General features: G+C 33.9%; 1 protein-coding gene across 1 annotated transcript in view; it reads right to left on the bottom strand.

The window, feature by feature from the left end:
* LOC110033059 (K(+) efflux antiporter 4-like) overlaps positions 1-11,088 on the bottom strand; it is a 58,755-nt gene that overhangs the window by 10,077 nt on the left and 37,590 nt on the right. Inside the window, exon 15 of the mRNA XM_020736915.1 lies at positions 1,667-1,762. Within this exon, the coding sequence (XP_020592574.1) occupies positions 1,667-1,762 (96 nt within the window). The remainder of the gene's footprint in view (positions 1-1,666; positions 1,763-11,088) is intronic.

The following is an 11,088-nucleotide window of genomic DNA, read 5'->3' as shown; positions in this document are numbered from 1 at the left end:
CCCCCCCCAAGCCATAGCCAACACCTCAAGCCACAACGACCACCCCAACCCACTGCCACCACCCCAATCCATAAAAAAAAACCATCCCAAGCCACAGGCACAAACCCAAGCCACAACCATCACCTCAAGCCACATTAACCACCTCAAGCAACAACCACCTCCCGAAGTCACAGCTACCACCCCAAGCCACATTAACTATCACTCGCCTTGCGTTGTTTTACGTCTGAAGCGTGCTTCAAAGCACACATTTAAAGACCCTGTTAATGGGATAAAGCAAATGATGATGATGAAAATAAAAACAAAACATTAGAAAATGTCCTTTGCATCTTTGTGTAACTGCATGGAGAAATTACATTGATGCACAAATGGCACTAAAAAGAGATGCAGAGAAGAATTTGAATCCTACGGGTAAAAAGAGAAGAGAAAGAGGAGAGAAGAATAAGAAAATGTTAATTTCAATTCATTCGATCAATGTGATCCAAATTCAAGTCATAGATTTTATTTATAGAAATATATTTAAAAAAATTTATCAAATAATTTGATATCAAAACTAATTTTTAAAAATCAAATTTAAAATTTAAATTATCCAAAAGGATAATTCATAATAAAAAATCAAGGAATCCTATTAAAACTCAAATAAATAAAAAAATAATCTACAAATTTTTCACATAGAAGTATGATTTTCATGGTAAAGTTGGAGTAGTTATTTCTTGAACATATCTTGCATCTTCAACATATACAAACATGACATGTGAAGCTGAACCTATTGCATCAACCCAGTAGTAAAGGCAGAGGAACTTGAAAGAGAGTGGTGGGTTACAATGATTCTAGACATCAAGTAAAGAGAAGACGATGCTTCAAAGAGCAGAAGAGTAGATAAAAACTCCTCTCGATCACATGCCCATCTTATCAAGCAATTTTGACGAAGGAATGATGTTGCAAGGGATATGAGAGTGAGAAATTAAGTGTGTGTGTGTGTGTGTGTGTGTGTGTGTGTGCATTTTTGTTGGATTAAGCCAATTTATCTTTACTGTTAAAAAGGATTTCTGAGTTAGTTTGAGGCTCCAACAATTTTATTTCACATTTATTAATAAAAAACAGCAAAACAATTAAAACAAACGCAGACCTATCTCACTTTACATTCCTAATACTTCCTATCAAACAGTTCCTTGGAGCATTACAAATCAGAAATTTCTTATGTAGATTTTGTTCCTAGAAAAATAGCAATCCAAACAGTAAACCAATAACCAAAAGGTGCTACATGAATGGATCATAACACATCTCATTGCTGATAAAAAAGTCAAAATGATAGTTTCCAAAATCTGCCTTTGTAAAGCACATCCCTATTGTTAATCAAAATAAGAGGTTTTAAAGGTATCCCACTCTAAACATGTGGTAAAAGAGAGAACATAATACTTTATGAACCCATTGTTGGAAAGAAATGAAAGAAAAAAAATTAGAATTAATCAAGCAAACATGCAAACACTCAAAATCATTTCAGCAACTGCAGCAAAAAAATTAATCCTATTTCCAATGCCTCTTTTACAATATGTTATAATTATAAGCTTACTACATGAGGAAAAATCTAAATGCATATGAATAAGTATTACTGCTTTCACAAATGTTCAAAACCTGAAAATTTTATCAAAGATTAATAATGACCTACTTGCTCAAGTGTATGCTGTGCAAGATCATTTGTAGAAATCATCACCCCCGCAGCGAAAGAACCAAGTTCAAGGCTTAGTCCCAATTTGTCACTGCACTGCAAAGATAGTTAAACAAGAAATATAAAATAATGAGTACTCCACGATTTTAAACTTTCTCACGGCTACGCAGAAGTCATTGTTTAAAGGCATAAACAAAAAAAACAAGTAAACAACAAAAAAAAAAAGTAGGTTATTTACTCTACGAGATGTAAAATAGAGAAATAAGCACTGGACAAAACAGCATTAACAATCACTTGAGTTTAAAGGTGTAGATAAAAAAATCAGTGCCATGATGTACTAAATCATCAAAATTAAGCAAAGAAACAGGTAAATAGATATATGATACGAGGGAAATCACTTCAGGTTAAAGCCGCAAATCAAACTTATTCTAGTGAAGCTTTTAATAATATAATACATAAACCTCCCTCCAATGTTATCAAAGCATAATGTGATATGTAAGATTTTATTTTGCTTCAAAGCGCAAAGTACAAAACGAAGTGGTGCTTTTCATAACCAAAGCATTAATAAGTTGTATAAATTATTAATATATAAATACATTCAAGAGCAATTATAAAAGAATACAAAATAATTTAAAATGTTCATATAAAAGAGGAAAAAATGATATACAAGACATAAACTTGAAGATTTACATTGAGTCTAAACATAAAAATTAAATTTTCAAATAATTTCTAATAGTTTATTGTAATAATTAAAAACTTAAATATTGCAAAAAAAAATCTTTTAACTCAACAAAATCTAAATTTTAAGGAATAAATAAACTAATAAAATGTCACATTTCATAAAATAAATTGAAGTAAATCAGTAGTCTTCACATATCTTTCATTTATATAACCACTTTCTCCTTCAAAAAGAATTTCTTCACCTTCAATTTTTTTTACTTCCTCTTTATTTCTTCTTGTGAATAACTTTCTGGCAAAAAATAAGAGGATACATGTCAAGTTAAACTCATCATCATTAGATATGATTCCCCCTTTCTTATCCAACTAAATCTTATAGATCATCTTCGATCATCTTCTTTTGAAGGTTCTTCAATTTGTCTCCAAGTAAAATTTTTATCACCAAATTATTGCTTACGAGCATCCTCCATTTCTCCAATCAACCACTCAAAGCTTTTATCAATGGAATCCAAACAATCGAATCAATAATATCTCTTAAATTAAATCTTCTCTTTAAAGCTTGATTAAATTTGAGAAAGACTAAACCATTTTAGCAGTTTTGATTTAGTCGACTTCTCTTTTTTCATATTAATCTACCAAAAAAAAAAAAAACTAATAATAAAATAAATACATAGAAGATATAAATTATTTAATATATTTAATATTTATAAATTATTAACATTCTTGAAGGCACTCTTATTTCTCTCACAAGTTGCTGCATTGCAAATCAAACTTAATATTTTGACCGCCAAATTTTGTAAAGTTGGAGTCGATGCACATACATCTCTCAACACCCTATTTTTATAATTATAATATCATTTTAAACAAAATTTTTTAATTAAAAATTGAAAATAAAATTATGATTTTGATTAATCATATGTGGAGCTTTCTTATTTCTGTTAGGGATGGCATGCTCAGATGCAAAAAGACCACTATCATGATTATATTTAAAAAGTTATTTATCTATTATCATTCTTTCAATAGGATCTCTCACTAACCTACGAATAATTGCATCTGATTGTATCTTATAAACTTATTCTTATAAAAAATTGAATTAAGATAATATCCAGTTTGATACAAAAGTTGTCAAAGTTGACACTTTTTTTTGTTATTAATAATCCAAAAGATTTACTCATTTATTTTCATCTCCTCTAAATATTCCACTAATTGCATTCTTGACTTTGTCCATTGCATCATAATTAGAACCCATTGCAGGTCTTTTGTCCCCGTCTGCTAATATCAACATCTTCACAATTGAGCTTGCAACCTTCAAAGTGTAAGACACACCATCGCAAAAGCTAGATTTAGGGATGATCTCCTTAGCCTTATATCTTTTATAATCAATACAAAATCTATACTTATTCCAATCTTCAGAAACAAACATATGCCTTAATTTTTTTTTCTTTTTTCTTACTTATATATGCTCGCAAAAGTGAAAAATGAATGCCAAATGACTGATGTTTGGTCTCACCAATTTTACAACCCTAATATATTTCCTCATCATTTGAAAAATAAATCCATGATAATGAAGCCAGTTAACTTTAAAACTATTTTATAGTATTTTTTACCTCACCCATCTTTCCAATATCCTCTAACATAAAATCAATGTGTTGCACATGATGTCAATATATATGTATTTTTTTTCCACTAGCATTTGACCTACATAAACAAAACAATGTGTTGAAATTCTTTAATTTAAATAAAAAAATATATACAAGCACATCATAATAAATAAATAAATTATTGATCTGCAAGAACATAAAGTGGTTATCTATGAACACTTGAAGCACATTCTTTCTAATTTTTTATGTGTATGTAAGAGTTTAAGGAACTTCATTGCAAATTTTAAATATTCAAATGCATTTATGAACTCGAAGAATACAGTGTCTGTAGGTGAATTAACAAAAAAATTAATTATGGCTACGATCAGTCCATCCATCGGACATAAGAGTGGCAACCCTTCTCTTCCCTTTTTACTTTTTATTTTTTTTTTTTGATCTTTCATTTGATTCATAGCTGACTATAATTTTTTTTCAGGCAGAGAAACTCTTTCATGAAATGACGGTGGTCAAAGGCTTGATCCATATTATCCAATTGTCTCGACCATATGATCAAAACTCTCTAATTTTATACTTGAAAAAACCACCTAGCAGTGTATCACACAATCCTTTCTCTGATACTCGCATCCACATTTTCTTTAATTTATCATTGACTCATATTTTTCCTTCTAGCAACTTTTTTATGCATTGAATTTCTCATTTTATGTGTCAATACTCTTCTAATCCAGAAATTGATTCAAATGCTCTTTTACAATAGTGCAAGAGCAGTTGAATATTTATTTCTTCAATTATATCATTCACCATCTCATTGTCTTCCATATAAAAATTCTATCTAAATTATTTTACTCCTTCATAAACAAGCACTTCATCTCTTACATCTAAATGTACTTTCTTACACTTAAGAACATTCCTTCTTTTTGGTGTATTTAAAGGGTGTCAATCATGTCACGACCGACCTAAGACTTCAAATTAATCAAGGCAAGAATGGACAGTCAGATGGTGGAATTAGATTTTCTGTTATTCTAATTCGATCACTAAAAGTATAATATCCACATATTAATTGAAAAGAGCCAAACTAAAAGAGGCAATTAAATTAACAATTAAATATTTATCTTTCTGGTTATCGAACACGTCTTCTATACACATTGATTTCTCTTCTATTTATCTTATTCAAAAACTTAAAATCTAAAAAAGTATTAAAATAATATATATCTCTTCTATTTCTCTTCTATTTATCTTCAATAATATCTCAGTGGAGAAATCACGCTTCCAAACAACAGTAACTAAAGAAAAAGAAAATAAAATATATGTTAATCTCTACTAATATATTCTGAAAAATCATATAATAATTTACAGTATATATAATTGTTGTTTGCTATAGAAGAAATATAAATTTTCTACATGGATTCTCTTTTATACTACTTTTCAAAGTGTAATCTCTTAAGTTTTGGTATTCTTTATATTCTTAACTTTCACATCCTTCTTAGGAGCGTCGTTAAAACATAACCTAACACACATCTGACTAATATTATATCACCAACACAATAATTCATGATCTAATTTATATGATTGTCTGAGGTGGAAAGATATTACTCGTCGTTGGCCCACATTGTCATGTCAGCAAAGCAATTAGCAATCTAAACATCACAATTGTCTAAGATGCAGAATAACATATACACACAATGGTATACTTGCATCTCCTACCTGTACCATAAGGGATGAACCCCTCTTAGCATGCGTATACAAGCATTCACATATACACCACTTCACTTTTTCATATCATACATTCTTTTATTATGACATTTTACCTCTATTTACTGATGAAAAAATATAATCTTACTAAATCTTTAGGTCATACAATAATCTGATATATGCATATAAAATGGAATTTATAGATTCTGTAGCCATAGAACCTCTTCATAGGAAAACTAAATGTAACTGTTTCTACATAATTGCTACTATGCATGTTTTATACATAATAATAATATAAAGAGTTAATTCTAATCTAAGCCTCAATGATATATAACATAAAGTATGAAAAATGAAATCAAAATACAATTAGAAATGATAAATATTACAATAATTTAGAAACATAACTACCCAACTCGATTTTATTTGATGATTCTTGAAGATACTTAATCTTTGATTTCCTTCTCAATTTATTGTTTATAAAGGCAAATATAGCATTATGTTAATTTATTACCTATATTAATCATCTTAATTCTACAATTATTCTCAAAATCTTAAAGTATTTCTCAATTACACATTATTTTAAGTATTAACATATGTTCAAATTAAAGGACATATAAGTAGAACTACCTTAGTTTCTCTCTTTTGGTTTCCTGCAATAGAATATAGCTCAGTCAACCTAGCTCAATGACCTCAACATGCCAAAATCAGATATCATTCAATAAAACTTACTATTCATAATTATCAATATCACTTTAAAGCAATAACTTATAATTTAAATAGAAAATCCTAATATGATTTATGTTGCTAAATCTTCTCATGTCCGAATTCGACTATTTTTAATCTCAAGTTATTATCATTAAAAAGCAATAAAACTTATTTAAATGCATTTACTTGACTATAATTAAACTTCAATTAAACGCTTATCTTTAATGACATCACAACTTATTCTCCCTTCAATTCGAATAATCCTCAATAAAAAAAATTTTATTAAATAAAACTTAATATTAACATTTAATATCTTCTCAAATAATTAATTAATTTAAAAAAACACAACACATTCAAACCCTAACATGTTTTCCTTGAGTTTGGTTCGACAACCTATTGCACAAACCACGCATGCAAAGCCTTATACCATAAGTCGAACCGCTAATCCTCCTTCCTTTACTCCCGTTCAAACTCCTCTCCTCCTGCATAAAGCCCGAGCACGACATACTCCTTCCACATCTCGAAACTACTCGAAGCCCTCAGTTTTTCTTCCAAACCTCAAAACTACTTGAAATCAAACATCTCTGCACGTGAAAATTACTCCTTGAGCCGATCATGCATTTCTCAAGCGCAGGAAGCTCTTTTTCCTCTGCCAAATAGCTAGGGCACAAAATCCACTGGATTGCTTCCCGTTCACGTCGTTGTCAACTTCACAAGACAAGGTGAGTCGTACCTTTCTCTCACCCTTCTCCTCTTCCTTTTCTTTCCTTTCTTTTTCTATCACTGTTGTTTCTTTTTTTTCTTTGAGTCTCACTCGTTTTTTTGCCTCTCGTGTTTGGTTTGAAATGAAACAAGAGGATAAGGGTGCCTTTGTGGCGGCTTATCCACAGCTTCTGCGTTTTGAAAACGCGACAATGGAGTTTGGTTTTCGCATTTGGAGCGCGTCCTGCCAAACGCACTTTTGTGTTATAACTGTACGGGGCCCGCGCCCTCATCCCCGCGGGCCAGCATTTCGATCCTTCTTTTACTTACCTACCCCTTTCGTTGCCTTCCCCATCTCGTGCCCTAGGTAACTTTTGATCCTCTTCCCTGACCTCGTTGCGCCCTCTCACACGTCTATTGTTTTTCTCTTCCTGTACTCCTCTGTGATCCGTCATCACTATGCTTTGTAAGTATTTACCTTTGATTTTCTTGTGATTCGTAAAAATGGAGGTGTGAGGCGTATGGATGGCAGTGAAGCATTTCATATGAATGACTCTTCGGATTTAGGATGAAATGTTTTCCATGTTAATTAAGATGTGAAGCATTGAATGGCATTCTGTTTAATTTTGAGATGGTTTTTGTTTTCCTTATTAGAATCCTAGTTCTTTATGTGGCATTTCTATGGTAATTTTGTTTTATCATTTTCTGCTTATAAGATCTGTGAGAAATTCATCTTGTTGAAGCCATGGAAAACCATAAGAAAAGTTGTAGGCATTTTTTCTGTGGCATTTTTTGCATGTTTGAGTTCCTATGTTGGCTTGTAGAAGCCATGTAATTGAGATATGAATTGGATGGAGGATTAGTCAACAAGTTGAGCCCATTTATTAGTTGAGATATGAACAATGCTTCGATCTTATATTGGGATGAACTCATCTCCTATGTTTATGGTGGCTTGGGTGTGCTCTCCTGGCTTCGGGTGTGTGGGTTTGGTGGTGGATGTGAGGTGTGCTTGTGTTTAGTGGCTGAGTAGAATTTATGGTTGCTTTGGTGTGTTCTCCTGGCTTTGGGAGTGTGGGTTGGTGGTAGATGTGAGGTGTGCCCATGACAGCTGTGGATGTGAGTGGTGTTAACTGTGGCTTGTGTGTTCTCTCTTGATTTTGGGTGTGTGGGTTAGTGGTGGATGTGAGGCGTGCACATGACAGCGGTGGTTGTGAGTGGTGTTCATCGTGGCTTGTGTGAGCTTTCCTGACTTTAGGTGTGTGGGTTGATGGTGGATGTGAGTTGTGCTTGTGACAGTAGTGGTTGTGAATGGTGTTGATCGTGGCTTGTGTGTGCTCTCTTGACTTTGGGTGTGTGGGTTAGTGGTGGATGTAAGGTGTGCTTGTGACAATGGTGGTTGTTAGTGGTGTTTATGGTGGCTTGGGTGTGCTCTCCTGGCCTTTGGTGTGTTGGTTGGCGGTGGATATGAGGTGTGCTTGTGACAATGGTGGTTGTTAATGGTGTTTATGGTGGCTTGGGTGTACTCTCCTGGCTTTGGGTGTGTTGGTTGGCGATGGATATGAGATGTGCTTGTGCAGTGGTGGTTGTGAGTGGTGTTTATGGTGGCTTGAGTGGTGGATGTGAGGTGTGCTTGTGTGTGGTGCCTGTGAGTGTCGATTATGGTGGCTTGGGTGTGCTCTGCAGGCCTTCGTTGTGTGGGTTGTGTTTATGGTGGCTTGTGTTTTATGCTTCAAATGTGTTCCTTTATTAGGTTATGTTATTATTTCCATTGGTGCTTAATTTTATTATCAATACTAGTGTACTTATTGATACATATCTTTTATTAGTCTCATTATGGCTAAGAACAAAGAAGTGGCTACTTCAGCAACGTGGGATAAGGATATCATAAATATTTTCTGCAATCTCTATATTAAGAAGATTGAACTTGGAAATAGACCTGCCACTTTAACAAAGAAGGATATCATAATATTTCCAAGAAGTTTAAAGAAATGACAGGGCGGGAGTACGATAGGTTAAAATTCAAGAACAAGTGGGATCAACCAAAGAGAGACTGGAAGATATGGCAAGAACTGAAAGGGGGATCCACGAGATTGGGATGGGATCCTACCTAGCGTACCGTGGATGCTTCAGAGGAATGGTGAACTGAGAAGTTTGAGGTAATAATTGTACCCTTGCGAACTCTTCAATTAATATCATTCTTATCTCTATTTCTATGCCCCCCTTCCCCACCCCCTCTTCCTCCACGTTGTACCAGCTACAAAAATATTTGAGGTGTACGGAATTGACCCGGACAAAAGTTAAATTGGACGTAATGTTCAAGGAGGTTGTCGTGACGGGTCAGCATGTGTTCAACCCAAGTGAGCAGGGGTTTGCAGACATTTCAGTTGACTTGCCACCCAATCAGGTTACGGGTTCTGGTGAAGGGCCTACCATAAACCCGAGGGAGCTCGAGTCCACGTGTCAATCAAAGAGGCACAGGATGAAAAAAAGGACAAAAGATAAAAATGTTTTCATGAAGAGCTCGATAGATATACTGATACAAGTAGTTGCAGCTCCACAACCTGGTGCTACAGCTGACACCACTATAGATGATTTTATGATGGTTTTAGATGGAACTCAAAAAATTGTAGCTAATCCCACCTTCTATTTAAAATGTGCTAAAGTGTTCAAGGACCCGACCCACAGGCAGATATTCATGAGACTGCAGCCCGAGCTGCGTGTCAAATATTTACGTCTCTCGACTGACAAATGAGTCTTTGATTGGATTTGTGGATTGTAGTGGATATGTTTATTTTTTAAGTATTTTCAAGACAACAATATGCGGAAGATTTTGTCATTAAAGTAGTACATGTCGTAAAAAATGTTTATATTTGCACATTTTTTTCTTTTATTTTAAGCAGTTTATTCATAGCAAGTTACCCTAACAAATCATTTATTCAGGATGGATCGGCAGTGAGAACACCGCAAAAGAATGGTGGTGACGATTGCTATATCGCTATTAGAGTACTATCGCTTCATCGTTGTTCGAACGTCTCGCATGACATCGTCCTTTATCAGATAAATGGCTGAGCGAGATGCTCGTTGGACATCCAGTAAGTTTCAGCAACATATTTTGCATGTGTACCCATTTTTTTGGATCTCCTTCACGAGCTACGTAACAACCACGGCCTCTGAGGTTCTTTCAGAACGACTACAAGAGAGATGTTGGCAATTACGCTGTACATTCTATTTTAGAATGAATCAATCAGAGTGGTGGAACGATTTCAGCATTCCTTAGAGACAATAAACCGATACTTCTCCAAAAGTTTGAATAGCAGACACCGCTTCCCTCACCCGCCTCAAGGTTGGTTTACTTTTTTTAACATATTAGTTTTTGTTATCAATAGTCAATAATAGTCTTTCATGACAAGTAAATAATATTTGGTGAATACAGGATATCCCTTACAGCGGGGGCTTTTAAAGTCATTTCCAGACACCAAATACCACATCCCTGATTTCTAGAGATCAAGTGGCATCACCTGTGGTAGAAAAGAAATGTTCAGCAAATGTCACTCTTCCTTATGCCGGATGATTAATAGAACTTTTGGGGTTTGGAAGAAGAAATGGGTCATCCTAAGTGATATGCTGACGTATCGTTTCCTAAACAAGTACATATTGTGGTGGTCACAATTGCGCTATACAATTTCATTAGACGACATTTCTTTCAGTCTGATACAGAATTCAATATAGTTGATGCTGACGACATGAATATCCCGTCTGAAGCGTTTGAATTCCAGATTAGGCAGTCTATTCCAGACAATGTTATGGAGTCGCATGAATTTGAGACCCAGGATGGCGAAGATGCAGCGGAGATGACTGTTTTGAGGGAGCGTATCACAGATGCAATATGCGGCTGTTGATTAACCCCATCTTCATTTTGCATACTTTATGTACCCTTCTTACATCGTTAGTTCCATTGTGACTTTCAATTTTATGATATTAACATTTTTTTGTGGTTTTTATGTTATCTGCCTTTTTTTTTGTGTTTGTGAGGTCAATGATAAAACA

The sequence above is a fragment of the Phalaenopsis equestris genome, unplaced genomic scaffold (genome assembly GCF_001263595.1).
Source record: "Phalaenopsis equestris unplaced genomic scaffold, ASM126359v1 Scaffold001082, whole genome shotgun sequence".
Classification (NCBI taxonomy): domain Eukaryota; kingdom Viridiplantae; phylum Streptophyta; class Magnoliopsida; order Asparagales; family Orchidaceae; genus Phalaenopsis; species Phalaenopsis equestris.
This window is presented reverse-complemented; position numbering and strand designations above follow the sequence as displayed.